This window comes from Thunnus albacares, chromosome 12 (assembly GCF_914725855.1).
Source record: "Thunnus albacares chromosome 12, fThuAlb1.1, whole genome shotgun sequence".
Lineage (NCBI taxonomy): Eukaryota > Metazoa > Chordata > Actinopteri > Scombriformes > Scombridae > Thunnus > Thunnus albacares.
The window spans coordinates 28,497,120-28,521,317 of record NC_058117.1 but is presented as its reverse complement, the minus strand read 5'-3'; the positions used below and the strand labels follow the sequence as shown (position 1 = coordinate 28,521,317).

At 40.7% G+C, this 24,198-nt stretch overlaps 6 protein-coding genes across 6 annotated transcripts; 2 read left to right on the top strand and 4 right to left on the bottom strand.

The window, feature by feature from the left end:
- Positions 1-256: 256 nt before the first annotated feature.
- Positions 257-717, bottom strand: LOC122994698 (histone H4). The gene has a single exon (XM_044369516.1). It carries the CDS (start codon positions 672-674, stop codon positions 363-365), a length of 312 nt encoding a protein of 103 aa, XP_044225451.1. The 5' UTR covers positions 675-717; the 3' UTR covers positions 257-362.
- On the bottom strand, positions 260-22,791 carry LOC122994700 (histone H4). Its single transcript, XM_044369519.1, has 2 exons — positions 22,391-22,791; positions 260-330 (listed from the first exon to the last, which is right to left on the bottom strand). Exon 1 carries the CDS (start codon positions 22,735-22,737, stop codon positions 22,426-22,428), a length of 312 nt encoding a protein of 103 aa, XP_044225454.1. The 5' UTR covers positions 22,738-22,791; the 3' UTR covers positions 260-330; positions 22,391-22,425.
- Positions 4,118-4,827, top strand: LOC122994681 (histone H1-like). Its single transcript, XM_044369497.1, has one exon. The coding sequence runs from the start codon at positions 4,174-4,176 to the stop codon at positions 4,771-4,773; it is 600 nt and encodes a 199-aa protein (XP_044225432.1). The 5' UTR covers positions 4,118-4,173; the 3' UTR covers positions 4,774-4,827.
- Positions 5,652-6,221, bottom strand: LOC122994690 (histone H2A-like). Its single transcript, XM_044369506.1, has one exon. It carries the CDS (start codon positions 6,206-6,208, stop codon positions 5,825-5,827), a length of 384 nt encoding a protein of 127 aa, XP_044225441.1. The 5' UTR covers positions 6,209-6,221; the 3' UTR covers positions 5,652-5,824.
- LOC122994686 (histone H3) lies at positions 6,343-7,233 on the top strand. The gene has a single exon (XM_044369501.1). It carries the CDS (start codon positions 6,563-6,565, stop codon positions 6,971-6,973), a length of 411 nt encoding a protein of 136 aa, XP_044225436.1. The 5' UTR covers positions 6,343-6,562; the 3' UTR covers positions 6,974-7,233.
- Positions 20,742-21,329, bottom strand: LOC122994695 (histone H2B 3-like). Its single transcript, XM_044369513.1, has one exon. It carries the CDS (start codon positions 21,290-21,292, stop codon positions 20,924-20,926), a length of 369 nt encoding a protein of 122 aa, XP_044225448.1. The 5' UTR covers positions 21,293-21,329; the 3' UTR covers positions 20,742-20,923.
- Positions 22,792-24,198: the final 1,407 nt, after the last annotated feature.

Sequence of the window (24,198 nt, the reverse complement as noted above, 5' to 3'; positions counted from 1 at the left end):
TGACAAAAAAAAAAGCATTACATACAAGTGTAAAACTGAATATAAATGTGTGCAATAGAACTTCTTTCTATCCCCATTTAGTATTAGAGTGTTATCAGAACTTCATCAAAAAAATATATAATTTTCAGGCATTAGCAATTAGATAAACCACTAATTAAACCTTTACTGTTTATATGCTATATCTCCCCTTTAAAGTGAGCTTGAACACAAGTTACAGTAAATGTTCAAATACAGACCGTTATGTGCTTTCATTTACAGTAATATTTCAGTGTATAACTTATCACACAACAGGACAGCTCTTGAGAGGAGGTGGGTGGCTCTTAAAAGAGCCTTTGTTTTGAGATTAATGGTTAGGACCAGGTTTAACCTCCGAAGCCGTACAGAGTGCGTCCCTGCCTCTTCAGAGCATAAACCACATCCATGGCGGTCACGGTCTTTCTCTTGGCATGCTCGGTGTAGGTGACGGCATCACGGATCACATTCTCCAGGAACACCTTCAACACTCCGCGGGTCTCCTCGTAGATCAGACCGGAGATACGCTTCACACCGCCGCGGCGAGCCAGACGGCGGATGGCGGGCTTGGTGATTCCCTGGATGTTATCACGGAGAACTTTACGGTGACGCTTGGCGCCTCCTTTACCGAGTCCCTTACCGCCTTTGCCTCTACCACTCATTTTCACAAGTCTTCTTTTAAGTACGCTAAAAGTCGAATGTGATGCAGCTAGTTAGAACTTCTTTATTTAAAGCGTGTCTGCGGACGTAAAAGAAGACTGGTGGCGCGGATTTTTGCTGGGCGGTGCCAAATTCAGCAGCTCAGCCCACCTCGTTTTTCTAAAGCAGGCTGATCTCTTCCTTCCTTTTTCGTGTTTTTCCCTCCATTTTGTATCTTTTTCTGAGATATTCGGCAGGTTAACCTGACAGTTAACATTCTGCTGTTGGTTGGAAACAGACCCTCAGCTGTAGTATTTGTATTGTTTTTGCTGGACATGAAAGGAAGCTGAATGTGACAATCCTCTCATATCATACTATATAATATAGCTTGTTATACAAATGATTGTAGAAAACCATGAAAGCAAACCTACATACTGTGGATTTTGGCCTCCATCATTTTGATCTTTTAACAGCTAGTATGAACAGGAGGAATGAACAGCGAGGAAACTGTGAACTCTTCCTTTAACTGTTCAAACAGAGGCTCTGGATTCCTCTTGAGCTCTTTAGGTCCAATCAGTAATCCATCCATGGTGTTTATTGAAGAAATGCTTTGTGTCAATTTCCTGACAAACAACTACCAAAGGTGTATGGTCTTAAGAGGCAGAGATGCATCCTGTACAGCTTCAGAGGTTAACTTCATCTGATCATTACAACAAACCAAAGCTCCTTTTAAGGGCCGCACACTTACTCTAAAAGACCTTCTACATCCAGTAATCAAATGTGCTTCAAATGTGTTTTAAAATGGATATATCTTAAAGGTTAAAATGTTAAAATATTGATAAATATACAGACTACAAGAACCATGTTGTTATATTAGTCTATTGATACAGATACACAAAATAACATTTGGTCCTAAAACCACACTGATAGATCAAAATCATTTGTTTCTGGAAGTTACACTGCAGAGCTGCACACATCATAGTAAAAACCTGACTTGCTTTTCATGTGAAAATGATTATAGTATCAAAGTTATTGTAATAATCACTGGAGATGATGAAATGCTTTGAAGGCTGAGTTCATTGGATGGATTTGAGTCCTTTATTTCTCTGGTTGCACATCTGATTCTAGATTTCAACGCTATAAACAAGTGAGCAGCAGTGATTCAGGTTCCTCATATCAGTGTTGAATTTGTAATTCAATTCAATTCAATTCAATTTTATTTATATATTGTCAAATCACAACAAAAGTCATCTCAGGGCACCTTTCACACAGAGCAGGTCTAGACTGTACTCTTTAATTTACAGAGACCCAACAATTCCCCCATGATCAAGCACTCAGCGACAGCAGTAAGAAAAAACTCCCCTTTAACAGAAAGAAACCTCAAGCAGGACCAGAGTCTAGGTGGGCGGCCATCTGCTTTGAGCAGTATAATCAAATATAAATCCCATGTTTTAGTGGATTTATTATTTTAAATGATCTGTTTAGATGATGGGGAGCAGAGTGGAGTCTGTGCAGTTCACAGTTCCACAAAGTCTTGAATATGACTCAACAATAGGAAATGTAACATTAAAGGAGTTATGAATTTCATTTATACTTATTTATTGATTTCATTTATGTTTTTATATGAACCTGTTAATCCTGCCTGTCAGCAGAACAACAACTCAGTTAATCATTGCTAATACATTAATAAATAAGTCAGTGTCAGACACTAACAGTACTTTTAGGGACGAGACAGTCCTGAACAGAACTAGTGACTTTTGTGTTTTGTTTTCCAGCAGAGGAACTAAATTAATCTCTCTACAGTCGTCTGAATCACACCAACACTAAGAAAAAATATTCTCAAAACTTTCAACAATTAATTGGCAAAATAAGGTTTGAAGGGGTTTTTGAGGCTTTGCCCCATTTTCTAAAATATAATATATATGATTTACATGTTTAACAAAAGGGGGAAATATATTTTGACATATACTGACATATCAACAGTGCTGCTTTATTAAAATTCACTTAATGTATGTCCCCTGTTTAATCTCATAGGGCCTGAGGCCCATATGTTATTTTTTGCACTAGCCCCAAGAAAGCTTTTGATATTACACGTTTTTTCCTAATCAAAAAGTTTTATATGGATGTCAATGCCATTTTGTTTTTCTCTGTAAAAAGGCTTCTTTTAACTCTGAAGAAGTCGTAACCTGAATGTCAGTGAAAGTCCGTCAGCAGAACAGACAAAATAACTGTAACTGAAATACTGCAGCAAAGCAAAACTGAACCATACTTATTTTCTTCAATTAGTGTAATAATGCACTTTTTATCACACTCCCACAGACAGAATATGGATGTATATATATTTTAATTAGTACATTCAGTAAGGGATAATCAACGAGTAGCTGTGTGGTTTTAAGGCTCGACGTAGAGGTGAAGAACCGCCGACTCGAAACCATAACCGTTTAACGCACATCTACAAGTTGAGTATCCCGTTTACAACATGGTCATTTGCCAACAATATATATAAAAAAAAAAGCATTCGCAAATTTTTGGTTAAAGTTTTTCACTCAAAATCGAAAGGTTATGAAGCAGCAGTTTACCGTTGTCATGACAACTTCCCAAACTGAACTCGTCGCCAGCCTGAACCGAGACATAAAATTCACGTAAAGTGTCATTAAGCAAAACCGCGGAGTTTGTTTCCAAATCCGTGTTCTTTTGGTTTTGGTAGAGAAAGCCTCTCAGTATATTAACTGCCCATATTTTGCATTTTTTGTATTAATCTCATCCTTCTCTTCCTCTATCATTTTAAGCTCTCCAGGTGTCAGTTCCTTGTGCCGTTTTTCGCTTGGTTTCTGTCTTTTCTTCTCAATTTAGTTTTCCTCTGCTGCGTCTGCGGCTGGTGGGAACAGTGTTGCAGATTATTATTTATTTATTATTTATTTAAAATAGTCTTCAGAATAACAGAAGAAATGTTCACAGTCACAGAGAAGCTCTGTCAGGAAGTCAGGCTTAACTGCATCATGAGCCTCATCAGTGTGTTTGCTGCGACCAGAATCGCTTCATATTATTACAAACTGATAACCAACAGGTGAATGTTTTTACTTTGAGTCTGTGAACAAACATGTAAACCAGCTGGAAAACTACTTTTGGTGGAGCTCTGATGTATTTTACAGCATTTTAGGAGAGAAATGAGAGAGAAAAGCCGCTGAGCAGTGCTGTTGACGACGGTGAACAGGTGAGGTTTGTTTGCTCCACAAAGAAAAATCAGAGAACATCAGAGCTCTACATGACTTCAATATGAAGAGACACAAGTCCGCTATCTGCTGCCTTCACTGTCAGCCCTTAGCACTTGTCACACACTCAGTTTTCACTCTTTTATTACTAAGAGAAAACACAAGTGTCAGACACACTGCACAGAGGAGGCAGCAGCTGGACTGAGTCTCCACGGTTCTCATGGTGTGTTTAAGTGCAGCCTCCTGCTTCTGACCTTCCATCAGTCTACTCAGACTCTGTTCCGTGTCGGATCAAAACTTGTAGAAAACAATGGCAGAAGTAGCTCCAGCTCCCGCCGCCGCCCCGGCTAAAGCCGCCAAGAAGAAGGTTTCCAAGCCGAAGAAGACTGGCCCCAGCGTCAGCGAGCTCATTGTTAAGGCTGTGGCCGCATCCAAGGAGCGGAGCGGCGTGTCTGCAGCCGCCCTCAAAAAGGCTCTGGCTGCCGGAGGTTACGATGTGGAGAAGAACAAGGCCCGCGTCAAGACCGCCATCAAGAGCCTGGTGGCCAAGGGGACTCTGGTTCAGACCAAGGGGACTGGGGCCTCCGGCTCCTTCAAGATGAACAAGAAGGTTGAAACCAAGGCCAAGAAGCCCGTAAAGAAAGCCGCCCCTAAAGCCAAGAAGCCCGCCGCCAAGAAACCCGCAGCGGCTAAGAAGCCCAAGACAGCGGCAGCCAAGAAGACAGCAGCTGCTAAGAAATCCCCCAAGAAGGTCAAGAAGCCCGCAGCGGCCAAGAAAGCAGCCAAGAGCCCCAAGAAGGCCACCAAGAGTCCCAAGAAAGTGGCCAAGAAGGCCCCTGCAGCCAAGAAAGCCCCCGCAAAGAAGGTGGCCAAACCCAAAGCCAAGAAGGCAGCACCCAAGAAGAAGTGAGCTGTCATCAGTCTCAACATCTCAACCTGATCAAAGGCTCTTTTCAGAGCCACACATCTTTATCTTAAGAGCATGATCCGAATTATAATGATTTAACTATATAGTGTTTCTCATAAGCTACACAAAGTGATAAAATTGTGACTTTTTTAATCAGCAAAGTAAACTTATGTTATAGCAATTATGTAATATGAACATGAAGTCAGTTTAGTGGGAGAAGGAGCTCCTCAGTACCTCCTCTTACAGAAGGTAATGTGTAATGTTATCAATTCATGGTCATTCTGTTAACTCAATCTCTCAGTATCATGCCAGTTTACTCCTAATTTCTTCTTTTCTTATATAAGTCAGTTTTTCAGCTGAATTGAACATGAACAGCAGTGACATCATGGTCTGCACTGAGCAGCATCAAATACAGAAAATTACTCAGGATGACACTGAACAGTAAATGTATTATAGTTATGACAATCACTAATATATTGGATGAACAGAACCATAAACACATAACAATAATTAATGTGGTAACAAATCAAAAAGATTTTCTCTTAATGTGTCTTACAGTAGAGCCCTTCAAAATGTTTAACATGATTATTACACCTATGACTGTACAACTACCTCCTCCTTTCTAAATAAGTTTAACTTACCTTTTACCAGCAGTCTGCAAATCCCCAGGCTAGTAATTACTGGTAGTTATAAGGAATGATAACTAGTTTAATTGGCTTAAAATGGTGTACATTTCATATAGGTCAATATATAGACCAACCATTATATAATATATTATAAATAAAACTGATTTCTACAACTAAAGACTAGATTATGTACTTTTAAATGTTGATTGCTCATATTTTAGGCAACACAACCAACAACAATCACTATGACTTCAATGCAGTTATCACATATTGTAACACTGATCATCAATGTTTGATACATTGTGAACGTAATTTGTGTCTTAACTACAGTGTATGATAGAAACATGAGGATCTGTTCTCTTTATCAGGAGTGTGTGGCTCTTAAAAGAGCCTTTGCTTGGTTTCCAGCAGTCAGCCAGGCACCAGATTTACTTCTTGGCGGGCTTCTCGGTCTTCTTGGGCAGCAGGACAGCCTGGATGTTGGGCAGCACGCCGCCCTGAGCGATGGTTACTCCGCCCAGCAGTTTGTTGAGCTCCTCGTCGTTGCGGACAGCCAGCTGCAGGTGACGGGGGATGATCCTGGTCTTCTTGTTGTCGCGAGCAGCGTTTCCAGCCAACTCCAGGATCTCAGCGGTCAGGTACTCCAGCACAGCCGCCAAGTAGACGGGGGCGCCGGCACCCACACGCTCCGCATAGTTGCCTTTGCGCAGCAGCCTGTGAACACGGCCGACTGGGAACTGGAGCCCGGCACGAGAAGAGCGGGTCTTTGCCTTAGCGCGGGCTTTGCCTCCGGTTTTGCCACGTCCACTCATGATTACGGTTATTTTCTAGAGTGTGGACTCAAAGAAAGTGTAGCCAAAATATAGCAAACCCTCCTTTATATCTCCGCGAGCAGGCAGGAGGGCTGATGTCTCCACCCACCAAAGAGGCTCCAGCAGAAGGAGACTCGCTCTCATTTTGGCGGACTTTTTCAAACGACTCATGTCCAATAAGCAGCGGAGGTTCAGGCTCCTGTAGGCGGTGCTGAGCTCCAGGAGGAGCCGCTCACCAATCAGGACCCGGAGGTCTGAAGCAGCGTCACACTTACACAGCCGCTCCGACACTTTAAGAGCAGCGTGTCTCCTCTTCTCGCTACTATTTTCTCCTGATCAGAGAAAGAAGACGAGATGGCAAGAACCAAGCAGACCGCCCGTAAATCTACCGGAGGCAAAGCCCCCAGAAAGCAGCTGGCCACCAAGGCTGCCCGTAAGAGCGCCCCGGCCACCGGCGGCGTCAAGAAGCCTCACCGTTACAGGCCCGGTACCGTGGCTCTCAGAGAGATCCGTCGCTACCAGAAATCTACCGAGCTGCTGATCCGCAAGCTGCCCTTCCAGCGCCTGGTCAGAGAAATCGCTCAGGATTTCAAGACCGACCTGCGCTTCCAGAGCTCCGCTGTCATGGCTCTGCAGGAGGCCAGCGAGGCTTACTTGGTCGGCCTGTTCGAGGACACCAATCTGTGCGCCATCCACGCCAAGAGGGTCACCATCATGCCCAAAGACATCCAGCTGGCCCGTCGTATCCGTGGAGAGAGAGCTTAAACTGTCTGCTGCTCCACAAACCAACAACGGCTCTTTTCAGAGCCACATCACTCTCACTAAAGAACTGCTTCCTCTGCTGTCTTTACACCATCAACATTTTATTTTATTTTTATGCATCGTTTCTAATCTGTTCTGTATCATATTTTGGTGCTGTCATATACATACATTTTAACTTGAAATTTAATTGTGGTTACAGAGCCTGCTAGGGTACACCATGCTACGCGTCACACCAATATATTCACATTAGTGGTATTTTCAAGTGGCAGCTAAAACTGAAAAAGGTTTTAATGACATAAGTGAAGTAAAGGATGGCACAATCTAAAACTGTTTAATCAAAATTGAGACGTCACTGGTGGTTATATAATCTTAAAGTTGGGATCAAACTATAGCTACATCACATTTTATCTAAAGCTTTATTTCATCAATTATGTGAAAGTCCATGTGATAAGTGTTGAAAGGGCGCCCTCTGGTGGGCAGTGTCTCTTAGTAACCTGCACAGTAGAGGTCAGAGGGGAAGAGTGAGGACCACAGCTGCTTGTAACTGAATAATAAGTGACTATCATACAAAATGTGAATGTATTCCCTCATGTTTTATTTCATTTCCTTTAGAAGTACATAACAGGACTGTATGCTGATTGGTGGCCGTTAATCAATAAACCCACTGAACCATAATTTACCAAATTCTCATCTCTGACCGGACGCCTGGGGTAATTCACCTGCTCTGAATCAGATAGGCCCACATAGCAGAATAATTTACAATGAGGCGTCTGTTGTGAAACTCTTAAGATTATTGTTAATGACTTACTTGGTGGCAGAAATGGGATGAGGGGATAGAATTTTTAAATATACTTTATTAAGTTTTTGCATAGCGAAATTACAAGGTACATAAAAATAAATAGAACAAAGAATAGAATAGAATAAAATAATCAATCGTCATCATCATTATAACACATCATCAGCCATAATACATCATTAAATAACAGTGATAGCACAAATTACAATAACTTTTTAAATATATTTTAAGTTTTACACAGGGAGAGATTATATATATAAAAGTAAGAAGATAACTGCAATTAAAAAAAAAAACACGTTCAATATAATCATCAATCTTAATCATTAACATAATAATACATTGCAATGTTAACGAGAACCAAGGTCTGAGTCTCTTTTGTCTGATGTCCGTTGTTCTTTGTCTTTTCAGTTCGGTTACTGTTTGTTTAAAGACAACATCACTTGTGATATATTGGCTTTATGGAAAACTACAGCACACCTTGTCTTCCATATTTTTGTTACCACTGTACATAGTATTGTCCAATAAAATTCATGATGTGAACTTGGCATTTTTTCTAGGAAGACTCCATACATCACTGCATTATAGTTTACATTTACATTAAAACTAACACCTGCCATTTTCCCCCACACATCTTTAGATCTCTGGCATTTTAGGAGTAAATATTCAATCGTTTCATTCTCATTACAATTGTCAATAGGGCACTTTTCAGTTTTGACATAACAGCACCACTTGACGACTGCTCGGACTGCTAGTCTCCCAACTGAAATGAGCCACATAAGCCTCGTTTACTTTCTGATAAGTTTTTACTAAAAATATTTTTAATACATTTCTGTGAGTCAGAGTCATCTAAATTTGTGTAGAGGAAAACGCCACCATACATGTTATCTGGTAGTTTAATATATGTATTTTTACTAGACATTCCGACCCAATCGATATTTACAAACTTAGTTATAAAATCACTGTACATAAGTTTATAATATGGTATAGAGCTTCTTGCACATTTTTTTTGTCCAGCTCAGGGCTTCACCAATCCACATTGCATTTCTTTTATATAACACCTATTGCAATGTTTTTACAAAAAGCTATCTTTAATTTCAAACCCAGGTCTGCATCCCCAAGACCTCCATCTTTTTTACTTTTGTACAGTAATTGCCTCTTTGTGACTTCCCTAGTGGTTCCCCATATAAAATTGACTGCCATTTTATTTATTTTCTTTATTGTTTGTTCTTTAGTAGGGAAAAAGGTAGCTAAAAATAACAATTTAGACAAAATAAAAGTCTTTATTTTTAAAATTCTAATTTTATAATTATTTGATTATAATTATTTTATTTTCCCATTTTTGTAATTCCTCTTTTATCTCCCTTTCCTTGCCATCCCAATTTTTTTCTTAGCAGTTTTTATTACTTATTTGTACACCTAAAATATTCATGCCATTTCTATCATGTACATTAATCACATGTCGTATGTCTCTTCTTCCAAACCAGACTCCTTCTGTTTTGTTATGATTGAGTTTTGCACCAGATACTTCTTCATATAGCTTAAAGTGTTCATTTATTATGTCAAGTTCATTTTGGTTCTTAATTATTACAGTAATATCATCAGCATATGCTAAGACTACCACCCGCTTCCCATTACTGGCTCTGGTTCCACCTAACCTGTTATCATCCTTAATTCTCTTCAGGAGTGGATTTACAGCTAAGACATAGAGGGTGATAAACGCTAATAGAGGGCAACCCTGTTTGACACCTCTGCTAATTTCAAAAACCTTTCTGTTAAAACTTCATTTGTATTGACTTGAACTACAGGTTGTCCATACATTAGTTTAATTACATTAATAAAATCCTGTTTAAAACCATGCACTCTTAACACCTCCCACAGATATTCCTGGGATATAAAATCAAAGGCTTTCTTTTAGGCCTATAATAAAAATTATATCTCTCAATGTTGCTAAATTATCCAACATCGGCCTTCCCTTGATAGCACATGTTTGTTCTTCTTCAATTACTTTTTTGCAGGGCATCATATAATCTATCAATAACTATTTTTGCGAGTGTTTTATAATTGACATTCATGAGTGTGATATGTCTCTAGTTATATATTTCATGTGTCTCTCCTTTCTTATAAATGAGTGATATAATACCATGATAAAAGGGGCTGTGTAGTTTGCCTCTCTTGATTCAAACATTAAATACTGAGGTTAACAGGTCTGTGATCTCATCTATTCATGTTTGATAAAATTCCCTAGGAAGTCCATCTGGACCAGGAGCTTTACCTTTATTTAATTCTACAATTGCTTGTTTTATATTTTCATCTTATTTCATCTTCATCTTTAGTAATCTCACCACCTAATATATTTAGGTCAACCTCATGCCTTTTAACTGAATCAAGAAATGCACACAGTTTAGACTCATTTATATCTATTTTCTTATACATTTTTTCATACAGTTCTCTAATAGTTTCCCTCTTTGTTTGCTCATCTTCGACTATTTGCCCATCATTATTTCGAATTTCAGCAACATGTTTATTCTGAAGTTTCTTTTTATGCAGGTTTATCAGGCTATGAGTATTACCGAGACTGTCTACATCGATATCTACACCTGCCTACGAAGGCAATGAGAGACATCATTATTCATTTTGGTCAATTCTGATTCAATTTCGCTCAAAGCATCTTTATTTTCTTCTGTTTACTTTAATATTAACACTCTGTATTTCTCATTTCTTTCATTTTGATTCAGAATTTTACATCTATGTTTTAAAAAGTACCTTAATCTTTCTTTCATGATCTCCCACAAATAAATATCAGATTTGGTCAATATATTTTAAGTCTTCATAACTGATTTTGTGCTTCAATTCTGCATCCATGTGATTGTTATTTAAACAATTAACATTTAATTTCCAGTCCCTTTTGTTCTCAGTTTTGCCAAAACGCAAAAGTTTTTCTACAGCTAAATGATCAGAATTGACTAATACATTTGTTTTACAGTCTAAGGGGGTGATACCTTCTGTGACATAAAAGCGGTCAATCCTCGTTTTGACGTTTCTATCAAAACGAGTAAAGTCCACTCAAACCCTAACCCTAAACCCTGAACACATCTCTAACATCACAACAATCACTCATGTTTTTAAGTGCTCTTCCTTTTCTAGTAGACTTCAGGGAGTCGTACTCCTCATCCACATCCTCATCCCGACCCCCCACCCCCCGTCCCCACTCTTCTCCGATGTCCGATGGAGAACAGGAGGAAGAGGAGGGCAGACTGACGTCCGCTGTCCGCGTCCTGCCTCTGCTGCAACTGTGGCCAGCCTGTGACCGTTGCCTCTCTGTCGCTCTCTGTAGGCAGATGCTGGGATCGCTGCCGGGTTCCTCCTGGTGCTGGACGCTCTCTTTAAAGCTGTGGCAAAGCTGCCTCTACCTCGGTCTCTGCCTCTTCCGAAAGATGACTGTGGTTCTCTTCCTGCAGCCATCCTCTCAGCACTGTGCTCACTATCAGCTCTCTATGCGCTCTGGTCCTGGTGTGGCTGCGAGACGCTCTGCACGGGGGCGTCTGTTGGTTGTTCTCTCCCACTTGTTTCTGTTGCTCCACAGCCTGTGACTTCCTCTGGGCTCCTGCCTTGTTGCCGTAAGAGAGTGGGCACTAAAAATAGGAATGCCCTCCTTCTCCGCATAGGCTGCACTCAGCTGAGTTGTTGCAGTCTTTGGCATTATGTCCAAGGTTTCCGCATCTCCAGCATTTCGCCTCCTGGCAGTCTTTGACTTGATGCTCTGTGCTGTTACAAATGAAGCATCAGCGTCACCTGACCAGGGTAAGAAATGCGGTCGCTGTAGGGACCGAGGGAAATTGTGTTTGGTATGGTCTGCTGCTCGGGGCCGGCCATTTCAGTACCCTACACTACAGAAGTGGCACCTAATGTGGGGCCCAAACATAAAATTGAATATTGAGTTAAGTGAAAGAGTTAAAGCTGCTACCTCATTGCTTCTTTGTATTGATTATCTTGGATTTTGAGGTGACACTACTTAAAATATGGTCTGCAATGTTGAAACGTTTTGCGTACTGCTGGGGCTTGCTTTTGTGGTAAAATTTTGATTGTTGTGCTGAATGACTTTTGATGCTACTATGTGATAATTTCACCTGTAACTTCATTCATTACTCACACATCACATCATGTCTAATCAGCAGCCCATGCCTGTGTCACCATCAATTTCCCTTGACATAGAAGCTCCTGATATCCAAACCCCTGCAAGAACTTATGGTGCAGGCAGTGCTTTTAGTGCACACTTACAGCCGTACTTCCCCACACCATGTTTGCCTCAAGTAGGGACACATGATTCCATCTTTTTTCCTCACCTGGGAAATTCACAATCGGTCAATCAGTCCCCTGGGAAACAGAAGCCGTGCAGTCCTTGCCTGATCCAGGAGGAGGACCCTTAACTCTTACTGCTTCCTCCCCGTATTCAATGTTTCAGTCCCAATGTGAACTTCCAGGAGTAATCCCTACTCCAGCCCCTGATTTAAATCAAATTGCAGCAAAGACCCCGGATGGTTGGGACCGAATACATAAAGCAATGGAAGCACAAGGTCCAAAAAAAAGAGCTGAACAAGGGTGTCAAAGAGAGTCAGACTTCCTCTAGTAAACACTTTCCAGCTTTGATGTCAAAGATTTTATCTCATAAGGAAAGTATGGAAATTGAAATGGATAAGATAGTGAAGGGAATCAAAATGGTGGTGGAAGAGGAACTGAAAAATTCTGAAACCTCCCTTCTGTCGGAAATCCGCATTATGATGGAGCAACTTCAAGTGGAACTTCAAAAAGAGCTCAAATGTTTTCACACAGATGCTCAAGAAAGTAACCACCAGATATTCCAAACAGTTGAACAAAATAGCACTGAAATAACAAAATTGACCACAACTCTTTGAAAAGTGGAGGTAGAGGGGAAAGAACAGAAAGAACAAATACAAAGACTTGGACAGAAAACTGCCTTGCTGGACAAAAAAAAACTTGAATTTCTTATGGTGGAAGCTAAATCTACCTCTCCTTCAAGCTCTAGCCCTTTTTCAGGGGACAACCATCACCACTTGCAGCTACAACCCAAGCTGTAATAAAAAGTGATCATATCAAGTTAACTTTTCCTATATACGGAAGACCTACTGATGATCCTGACCCTCTCAGCTATTTGTCAAAATGCCATGACTTTCTTGCCCTTCATCCCTTATCTGATGTAGATATTCTTGCCACTTTCAGAGCTGTACTCCAGGGAACTGCTTGCGACTGGTGGGGAATAGCTCGATCAAAGGTAACTACCTGGAGTGAGTTTGAAACTGTTTTTGTAGCAGCTTTCCTTGCAGAAGATTATGAGGATGAGTTAGCTGAAGGGGTGCGAACCAGAAAACAACACACAAATGCAACCATCAGTGACTTTGCTTTCTCGTATAGAGCTCTCTGTAAAAGATAGAAACCCTCTCTCACAGAAGCAAACATCATCAAAATGATTCTGAAAAACATCAAACCTCTTTTGGCTAGTCAGCTCAGGGGTCAAGTAGTAGTGTTGAAGATTTAGTGTGCCTTGGCCAACTAGTAAAAGACCATGAATAGCAGCTTACATACAATTTGAGAATGGGTGTTAAAAATACTAACCCCTTTCTTAAAAATACAATCCCAGGTCAACTTGTTGAAAAGGCCAGACCCCTGTTTTGTGCTGGAGATGCAAAGGAAACCACCCTCCTGGTTCCTGCCCACATTACAGTTCCCCTGACACTTCCACTAATCCTCACGGGCAGCGGGTACCCAAGCAACCGCCATGGATACAAAAATCAAAGGGGCTGCCCAGAAATGGTTCTGTGTCATGAGTCAAATCTAAAAAATCTGGTAAGCAGACACTTCAACGAGTGCAGGGAACATCAAATGTTCAAATGATGCAAACACAGAGACTGTTAGCCATCCACTCGGTACCTCCTCTAGTCCCCAACAACTAATTGTACCAATTTCCATAGGTACATGGTGTGGGAAAGCCATAGTTGACACAGGAGCCAGTTACATTCTCATTCATACCTCTGGATGGAATTGAAGGGGTCAAAGGATGACCTCCAACAATGGACAAAAGGTCCCTTGTATCTGGCCGATGGTGAGGCAGCTACTCACATTAGATGGGGAAACCTCTCCTTGGATCTTCAAGGGAAAGTGTCCGCTCTACTTGTAGCTGTGTTGGGACCGAAAGCTCTAGCCTATGGCATTGTTCTTGGCCTAAATTTTATTTCTAGTGTTGGAATGATAATCAATGTGGCTGATAAAGAATATAACTTTAAGTCCAACCCCTCTGTTACTTATCTATTCCAGCCAGGTAGTGCCCTCTTCCCACAGAAAAGAGAACCTGGAGAAAAAATAAAAATCCAAATGACAAAGGGAAATCCAGTTGAATTTCCGGAAATCCGTCACTTCAGTGGTGGGCTGTGATCCTCCAGAACCCATATGTATGAGAGAAGCCACTGTCAGCCATTCTCTTTCTTTTACCAGTTCTGAATCTTTCACTAATCAGCTCCGTTCCACCTCCCATCCTCCCTTTGGAGCCTGTGCAAATGGGAGTGAAAGATTACATTGATGTTGTGGTGCATGATGCTCATCCGCAAGATAGAGACAAGAAACAGTTAAGATATGTCCTTGAGTCTAACCCACGTCTGTACTAATCAGCCTGAAAAAAACAATGTTTTGCAGCTGTCACAAACTGGCTCAATGAATGTGACAGAGAGGGGTAGCAAGTCAGGTTCAGGTGCCAATTATTTGTTTTATTTAAAATTAAAACAAACATAACTATATACAAAAGGCATGAGGTGTGGAGAGTAACTGCATCAGTTGTGTATGTAGTGTGTGGATGAGTGAGATGTGTATATGTTTCTGTTGAATGCAAAAGAAAAATACCAAAACAAACCAAAACCAGGAGAGATGTGGATCTTAGGGGAGAGAGAGAGACAATGGATGAGAGTGGTATTTATAGCCTTGGTGGAGACCTATCCAGGTGTCCCTGCATTACCCTAAAGACCCTCACTGACTGCCGACTCCTGCAGAAAGTGGCCAGGTAAACCACTGCGGGCAGAAAGGGAGGGGTCGTAACACAGCACACATCTATACCATGAACTGTGTGCCAATCAAACAAAGGCCTTATTGGATGTCACCTGTTAAGCAAGCCCTTTGTGGAAGAACAACTGGGAGAGATGCTTGCTGCTGGTGTTGTTGAACCCTCCCATTCAGGGTGGGCATCTCCTGTAGTTCTACCACCAAAGAAAGATGGGGGTCATAAATTCTGAGTAGATTTTTGGAAAGTCAATGCTATCACTGAAATCAATGCATACCCTCTCCCAAACATTAATGAAATCCTTGAATCCTTTTCTGGAGCAACAGTTTTCTCTACCATTATTTTAAATAATGGATACTGGCAAGTGCCCATGGATCCAGCCAGCAAAGAAAAACATAAAATAGGCCTGCTACAGGAAAGCTCAGAAGAAGATGATTTCTTAGGGTTTTAGATTTGTAATCTAATGGAAAATATGCAAATCACTGAGCTACCAGAAAGCATGGTCTTGTCAAGGGGGGAAGGGTGTGGCAGAAAGGGGATGAGGGGATAGAGCAGTACAACCCTTTGTATCCTAGAAGTACAAGGAAAGGGAGTGGTGCAGGAGAGGGAGAGGAGATAAATGAGACACACCTGTGAGCTCGGGGAAGGGGAAAACTGACAATGCAGCATGGAGGAGAGCTGAGAGGAGTGAGAGTGAAAGGGAGGAAAGAAATCAGTAAACTTAAGCTATTTTCTGGACATCCCACCTAACCTCTTAAAATGAAAATAGTGAACTACATAAAAAGATAGTAGAAATAGTAAAAGAAAAACAGTCAGGACCACAGTGAACAATCCCAGTCTGATGGAGCAGTGCTGATCCCCGGAGCATGTCTGGGAGGAAAGTTTGCCTGTCTTCCCTAGGATATGCTTGGAGGCTGTTCCCTGACTGGGTTGGATCTGCAGAAACAGAAGCTTCTATTTAATTATCTTAAAACAGTTCAGAATTTAAAATGCTAAAAGGTCTTAGACCAAATATTATTTGGTCACATGTTGGGAATTTTATTATTTTACAACAGTGTTTGATGTCTTCATGTTGTTTAAAATGTTTAAAATTTAAGAAAAGTTTAATTGAGCTGGATTTTAGGAAAATACAGGAATTCAGAGAATTGAGGAGCCATCTGTAGATCTCTCCCAAATTCCCAAGATTACTTTGCCACCAGAAAGCAGGTGACCAGTGTTTTCAAATGAGACATGATCTTCATTGTAAATAAAGTGCTCTTCTTCCTGGAATGAATCATAGCTTGATAACTCCTCCCTCTTCTTCCTGCTCTCAAACACAACAAGCTCCAGTCTGTCCACGTATTTCCTTGTTCCCTCCCCTTCAGATCTACAGTTTGAAGATGGTTGTAACCAACATGTAAAAGAGCTGCAGCCTCCATTTACTGCAGAAACACATGCTGTTTAGATCAAAGCTCAAACTAGTTTCACCTCTCAGAAAGTGAAACTCTGATAGTCATTTCCGCTGAGAGGTGAAATGGCGCAGCAAGGAGCTCAGCTGAACGGAGCAAAATTCTGCTGTTCAATTTGTCTGAATCTACTGAAGGATCCAGTGGCTATTCCCTGTGGACACAGCTACTGCATGAGCTGTATTAAAGGTTTCTGGGATGGAGAAGATAAAAAGAAAATCCACATCTGCCCTCAGTGCAGACAGACCTTCACACCGAGGCCTGTCCTGGTGAAAAACACCATGTTAGCAGATTTAGTGGAGGAGCTAAAGAAGACCAGACTCCAAGCTGCTCCTGCTGATCACTGCTATGCTGGACCTGAAGATGTGGCCTGTGATGTCTGCACTGAGAGGAAGCTGAAAGCTCTCAAGTCCTGTCTGGTGTGTCTGGTTTCTTATTGTGAGAAACACCTCCAACCTCATTATGAATCCGTTGCATTTGAAAAACACAAGCTGGTCGACCCCTTGGAGAAGCTCCAGGAGAACATCTGCTGTCATCACGGTGAGGTGATGAAGATGTTCTGCCGTACTGATCAGCAGGGTATCTGTTATGTCTGCTCTGTAGATGAACATAAAGGCCACAACATAGTCTCAGCTGCAGCAGAAAGGACTGAGAGGCAGAGAGAGCTCGAGGTGAGTCGACAAAACATCCAGCAGAGAATCCAGGACAGAGAGAAAGATGTGAAGCTGCTTCAACAGGAGGTGGAGGCCATCAATCGCTCTGCTGATAAAGCAGTGGAGGAGAGTGAGAAGATCTTCACTAAGCTGATCCGTCTCATCCAGAAAAGAAGCTCTGATGTGAAGCAGCAGATCAGATCCCAGCAGGAAACTGAAGTGAGTCGAGTCAAAGATCTTCAGGAGAAGCTGGAGCAGGAGATCACTGAGCTGAAGAGGAAAGACGCTGAACTGAAGCAGCTCTCACACACAGAGGATCACAACCAGTTTCTACTCAACTACCCCTCACTGTCACAACTCAGTGAACCTACAGACTCATCCAGCATCAATATCCGTCCTCTGCGCTACTTTGAGGATGTGACAGCAGCTGTGTCAGAACTCAGGGATAAACTACAGGACATCCTGAGGGAGAAATGGACAAACATCTCACTGACAGTGAGTCTGTCACAACCAGAGCCAAAGACCAGAGCTGAGTTCTTAAAATATTCATATGAAATCACACTGGATCCAAACACAGCATTCACAAATCTGTTATTATCTGAGGGGAACAGAAAAGCAATGCCAACAGGTCTACAATCTTATTCTAGTCACCCAGACAGATTCACTCGATGGTGTCAGGTCCTGAGTAGAGAGAGTCTGACTGGATGTTGTTACTGGGAGGTGGAGTTGAGAGGTGAACAAGTTTATGTAGCAGTCGCATACAAGAATATCAGCAGAACAGGAGATGAATCAAAATGTGGACACAATGACAAATCTTGGGCTTTAGATTGTTACACTAACGGTTATAATTTTGTATTCAACAATGTCTCAACTTCAGTCTCAGGTCCTCGTTCCTCCAGAGTAGGAGTGTATCTGGATCACAGAGCAGGTATTCTGTCCTTCTACAGCGTCTCTAAAACCATGACCCTCCTCCACAGAGTCCAGACCACATTCACTCAGCCTCTCTATGCTGGACTTTGGTTTAATTATATTGGAGACACAGCTGAATTCTGTAAACTCAAATAGACAGAAATCATTTTAGACTTAATGTGTCAGATTCTGTTGTAATTCTTCATTTTGTTTGTCTCCATTGTTTCTGAGAGCTCGTTGCTGTGGTGTTTCTGAACTGCACAGAGATCAGCTGTCAATCAAACCGGGATTCTTTTCATTTGATGTTCCGTTGATGTTTTGATTTTCTTTAAATCTCATTTTTTCCTGTGTTTTTAGCAATGGAGACTAACACTGCTCATAACAATATTTTTTACCTTTACTGACATTTCTTGATATGAAAATGTAAAATTCTCTTTGTTCTAAATTTTACTTTCATGTTTGTATTGATGTATTTGTTTGTTGTTGTTTCTCTTCCACTTCAGCATCTTAAACAGAGAAAACACCAGACCATTCATCACTTTGTAAATGTATAAAGCCATGTGATATGAAACTGTAATTATCATGATAATAATCAATAAAGAGATCATTCTCTTTTTTTTGTACATAGCTGACATTCTGGGTTAAACTGAGTGTGTGGATGAAGTGAATCTGAATATGAAATCATTGAACAAGAGTCATTTAACAGACTTTACTGATTGGATGTGTGAACAAATTGAAGCTTTACAGAATAAATAAAGCAGTTCATTTTCAAAAATAAACAGAGTATTTTCTTTTGTCTTCATTTCAGAATCTCATTTAAAGTTTCTGGAGAAAATGTGAAACTAATATGAGAGTGTATTTGAGGCAGTTTTCCTCCTGAAACACCACAAAGTACAGAGTTCATGTTTGGAGCAGAAGACCTCCACTAAATCCCTGGTTAGCAGGATGAAGGCGCCATCTTGTGTCCTGCATCGGTTTTCAGATTTCAGTTGTTATCCTGTTGTGATGTTAACTGCAGGAAAACATGCAGCTGAGCCTTTGGTAGCCATGATTGTACTAAACTATTATGATGTGTGGTGAATGGTGAGACAAGGAGCTGTATGAGATGCAAGTGTTACCAATAAAGCCTTGGTGTGCATGTTATCTTTATTAGTAAAGTTAAATATCATATTCTTGTAAAATCTACTGTTAGAGCTTACAGTTATTATGCATCTCAATTTCTCTTTATGCTGTGCATAGTGATAATGGAAGATAATTTACATTATTATTAGGAATGCACGATATTAAACGAAATATCGGCATCGGCGAATTATGGCGATTATGAGAGGCCGATATGTCGCCATCTCCTCCACCGCCGCCTGACTGTGTCACCCTGACGGTCCCGGTGCTTCCTCCGCAGGCTCCACTTCACTCAAGCTGCCTGTTAGTCAGACCCGCTGCTTCTTCCCACTTTAACCCGAATAACAAACCGGGGCTCGGTGGTCCAGTTGGATCCACATGGAGAGCCGGGGCTAACGTTTGCTGGGAGGCTAGCGGAGTGTTAGCCACAGCATGACCGGAGGGAAGCACAGCCATCCATCAAGGTGCTGCAGTGTTCGGCTGCTCAGATAAGAAATCCTTCAGCTGACAGGGTGTACCACTCTGTTTGAAACTTCATCTTCTTTTTTTGGTTTATAACGGCGGTTGGCAACCAGCGTATTAGGTGCATTACCGCCACGATCTGCTCTGGACTGTGGACCAGAGATTAAATCCTACACATTAATCCTGTCTGTCTAATGAGCTCAAAGAAAAAAACTACTGCTCCACCCACTTGGCATATTCATTAAAGTTTTAATGCTGAGCTCCTGAATCCGGTCTTCCTAAATTCTTCCTTCATATATTGTCTTTCTTGATCATACTAAGTACAGTCTAAGCTTACATGCATAATAGTCTCCTCAACCAGCTGGAAAAAAATATGTGCATATATTGGTATCGGCAATCGGCCACAATGAGTTGGAAATATCGGCATATCGGATATCGGCAAAAAATCCATTATCCTGCATCCCTAATTATTATATAACTTTGATTGTTAGTGATTAAACTACTCTTTGCTATTTTTCATCACTTTTGCGTTGAAGTTGAATCAGTGATCATTTCCTCAATAATGTGCATAGCAGTATTATTTGCCGTTGTTTCACATGCTATATATTCCTTTTACCTTTGTTTCAGAACCACACACCCATCCTCATACACCTTTAAATATTTCAACAATAAAGGTTCAAGTTCTTTTTTTTTTTAAATCTATCTCAACAATGGACAATAAAACATTGTATATTTATGTCAAAATATATTTTATCTTGTCTCTTGTATGTTTCTATTTAATATATTTAATTATCCCTTGCTCCTTTTTATTTCTACAGTATGTTCATGTCTTGTTTCTGGTTTCTTTGCCTCCGTTTTTATTCCCTTTCTTGTTTTGTAAGTTACTTTTCTATCGTTTTGTATTGTTTAAAACATTTCTCTGATCATTAACATCCACAGAAACACAAGCACAAGGGTTAGACACAATAATGTTGACATAACGACTATTTGATGTTTGATTTTCCAGACTGCTCCTCTTGTTCTGTCAAGTTATTTTGAAAACTCACACAAAGTGTCATTTTCCAGATACTTTTTCTATCCGACAGAAGCTGCTACCTGGACTTGAGCCTGATATGACCTGTATGGCCTCATCAAAATACTTTCCAGCTTGTATCTTTGTCATGACATCATTTGACTGTGCAGGTCAGCTGTGGATGTGACTACATGCTCAGTCTGAACCAAACACATTACTTTATATTGTATTACTAAGTTATATGATCTAAGGTCGAGCCTCTCAATGACCTTCCTAACAGACAACACTTGTACTGAGAAATACTGGTAATGATTTATATAGAAATAAGATCCATTCATTCATGCTTTATGAGAAACTGTTTTGTTTAGTATGACAGTCATGATGTAGCCTAAAGTCAAAGAAACTGAACAAACATTATGAAGGAATCAAGCTCTCAGGTGAAGGTGTGGGTGGTCCTGAAAAGGACCTTTGAGTTGTTGGTACAGACAGCAGATTTACTTGGAGCTGGTGTACTTGGTGACGGCCTTGGTGCCCTCAGACACGGCGTGTTTGGCCAGCTCACCAGGCAGCAGCAGACGGACGGCGGTCTGGATCTCCCTGGAGGTGATGGTGGAGCGCTTGTTGTAGTGAGCAAGGCGGGAAGCCTCACCGGCGATGCGCTCAAAGATGTCCCCAACAAAGGAGTTCATGATGCCCATGGCCTTGGAGGAGATGCCGGTGTCGGGGTGGACCTGCTTCAGCACCTTGTACACGTAGATGGCGTAGCTCTCCTTCCTGGTCTTTCTCTTCTTCTTGCCGGTCTTGGTGGCTTTAGACACGGCCTTCTTGGAGCCTTTCTTCGGGGCCTTAACTGGATCAGGCATGGTTAGTTCGCTAGATTTTCTCAAACGAATAACTCCAACAGCTCCAAACGGCCTCTATATATCCATCTGATGCAAACTTCACTGCGCCGTTGCTCACACAGGATTGGTTGAATTCTTGTGAGTGCGACTGAGCATGCGCAATATAAAATACCGCTCAAACTTTGATGAACAATCTGACCGCCTTTTTACTTAGTCGCCCACCTCATCTGAAGAGTCTCCACTGTTTATAATATAATATACTGTCCAAAAATCCTTAACTATAGAGAAATAAACATATTGTATTTAGATTTAGCATTCCACAAGCTGATATGTTTTACTGATCTATGATAAAACATTAAAAGATCCATGGATTTATTTCATCAGTCTATAATCCACAATTTTTGGTGCTATTCCCTCTGAAATAATAATACTTTTCAAAAATAATGTTAGATGAATTTTATTGATTCTCCCATTTTGGACCCAATTGACACATGAAGATCATGTTTCTCTGCTCCACAAGAAGAGTAACAGTAATTCCTTCAGTCTAATAATAACCATTAATGCTTATAAAATATGTCTTATCTTTATTGTGAGCTGGAGCTTTTAACACAAGTTTCAGGAAGTGTTGTTCAAATCATTTTATACACAGACTAGCTTGTGTGTTTATGTTAATGTATAATATACTGATATATGACTTTTATATATGACTTCTAGCCCCATTCTCAGTGATAGAGAGTAGCTACATTTAAGTATATGCATTAGTGTTGTACTTTCACACAATTTTGAGGTAATTAATCTTTTTCAATATGTTCATTTTATGCTACTATTGTGTTTATCATGTAAATATTGTGCTTTTATTCCACAACATGGATGTCATGATTTATTTATCCTGAAGTTACAAAATACAATCCATTGTTTAAGATTTAAGTAGTATAGCACTCCAATTTTTCTTTGTTTCTTGACAAAAAAAATGCATTACATACATTAAATGTAAAATTGAATATAAATGTGTGCAATATAACTTCTTTCTAACCCCATTTATCATCTCACAACACCTCAGTTTTTTTTTTGAGAAGGGTGTTGGTACAGTTTGGTTGTCTTTGGTTGTCTTAAAAGAGCCTTTGTGTTTTGAGATCAGCAGGTCAGGATCACGTTTAACCTCCGAAGCCGTACAGAGTGCGTCCCTGCCTCTTCAGAGCATAAACCACATCCATGGCGGTCACGGTCTTTCTCTTGGCATGCTCGGTGTAGGTGACGGCATCACGGATCACATTCTCCAGGAACACCTTCAACACTCCGCGGGTCTCCTCGTAGATCAGACCGGAGATACGCTTCACACCGCCACGGCGAGCCAGACGGCGGATGGCGGGCTTGGTGATTCCCTGGATGTTATCACGGAGAACTTTGCGGTGACGCTTAGCGCCTCCTTTACCGAGTCCCTTACCGCCTTTGCCTCTACCACTCATTTTTACTGATTTTCTTTCAGACGAGCCAAAAGTCGAATGAGAATCGCCTGGTCAGAGCTTCTTCTTATAAAGCGTGTCTGCGGACGTAAAAGAGGACTGGTGGCGCGGACTTTGTTGGGCGGTGCCAAATTCAGCAGCTCAGCCCACCTCGTTTTTCCAAAGCAGACTGATCTCTTCCTTCTTTTTTCGTTGTTTTTTCCTCCATTTTGTATCTTTTTCTGAGATATTCGGCAGGTTAACCTGACAGTTAACATTCTGCTGTTGGTTGGAAACAAACCCTCAGCTGTAGTATTTGTATTATTCTTTCTGGACATGTGACGATCCTCTCATATCATACTATATAACATAGCTTGTTATACAAATGATTGTAGAAAACCATGAAAGCAAACCTACATGCTGTGGATTTTGGCCTCCATCACTTTGATCTTTTAACAGCCAGTATGAACAAGAGGAATGAACAGCGAGGAAACTGTGAACTCTTCCTTTAACTGTTCAAACAGAGGCTCTGGATTCCTCTTGAGCTCTTCAGGTCCATTCAGTAATCCATCCATGGTGTTTATTGAAGAAATGTTTTTGTTGTGTTTATACAAATTTCCTGACAAACAACTACCAAAGGTGTATGGTCTGAAGAGGCAGAGATGCAACCTGTATGGCTTCAGAGGTTAACTTCATCTGATCATTACAACAAACCAAAGTTCCTTTTAAGGGCCGCACACTTACTCTAAAAGACCTTCTACATCCAGTAATCAAATGTGCTTCAAATGTGTTTTAAAATGGATATATCTTAAATGTTAAAATGTTCAATGTTGATAAATATACAGACTACAAGAACCATGTTGTTATATTAGTCTATTGATACAGATACACAAAATAACATTTGGTCCTAAAACCACACTGATAGATCAAAATCCTTTGTTTCTGGAAGTTACACCGCAGAGCTGCACACATCATAGTAAAAACCTGACTTGCTTTTCATGTGAAAATGATCATAATATCAAAGTTACTGTAATAATCACTGGAGATGATGAAATGCTTTGAAGGCTGAGTTCATTGGATGGATTTGAGTCCTTTATTTCTCTGGTTGCACATCTGATTCTAGATTTCAACGCTATAAACAAGTGAGCAGCAGTGATTCAGGTTCCTCATGTCAATGTTGAATTTATAATTCTATTCAATTCAATTTTATTTATATATATCGTCAAATCACAACAAAAGTCATCTCAGAGCACTTTTCACATAGAGCAGGTCTAGACTGTACTCTTTAATTTACAGAGACCCAACAATTCCCCCATGATCAAGCACTCAGCGACAGCAGTAAGGAAAATCTCCCCTTTAACAGAAAGAAACCTCAAGCAGGACCAGAGTCTAGGTGGGCGGCCATCTGCTTTGAGCAGTATAATCAAATATAAATCCCATGTTTTAATGGATTTATTATTTTAAATGATCTGTTTAGATGATGGG

Excerpts from the sequence above, each read along its gene's own strand:
- LOC122994698 (XM_044369516.1), bottom strand. The coding sequence starts at position 674 with ATGAGTGGTAGAGGCAAAGGCGGTAAGGGACTCGGTAAAGGAGGCGCC.
- LOC122994681 (XM_044369497.1), top strand. The coding sequence starts at position 4,174 with ATGGCAGAAGTAGCTCCAGCTCCCGCCGCCGCCCCGGCTAAAGCCGCC.
- LOC122994690 (XM_044369506.1), bottom strand. The coding sequence starts at position 6,208 with ATGAGTGGACGTGGCAAAACCGGAGGCAAAGCCCGCGCTAAGGCAAAG.
- LOC122994686 (XM_044369501.1), top strand. The coding sequence starts at position 6,563 with ATGGCAAGAACCAAGCAGACCGCCCGTAAATCTACCGGAGGCAAAGCC.
- LOC122994695 (XM_044369513.1), bottom strand. The coding sequence starts at position 21,292 with ATGCCTGATCCAGTTAAGGCCCCGAAGAAAGGCTCCAAGAAGGCCGTG.
- LOC122994700 (XM_044369519.1), bottom strand. The coding sequence starts at position 22,737 with ATGAGTGGTAGAGGCAAAGGCGGTAAGGGACTCGGTAAAGGAGGCGCT.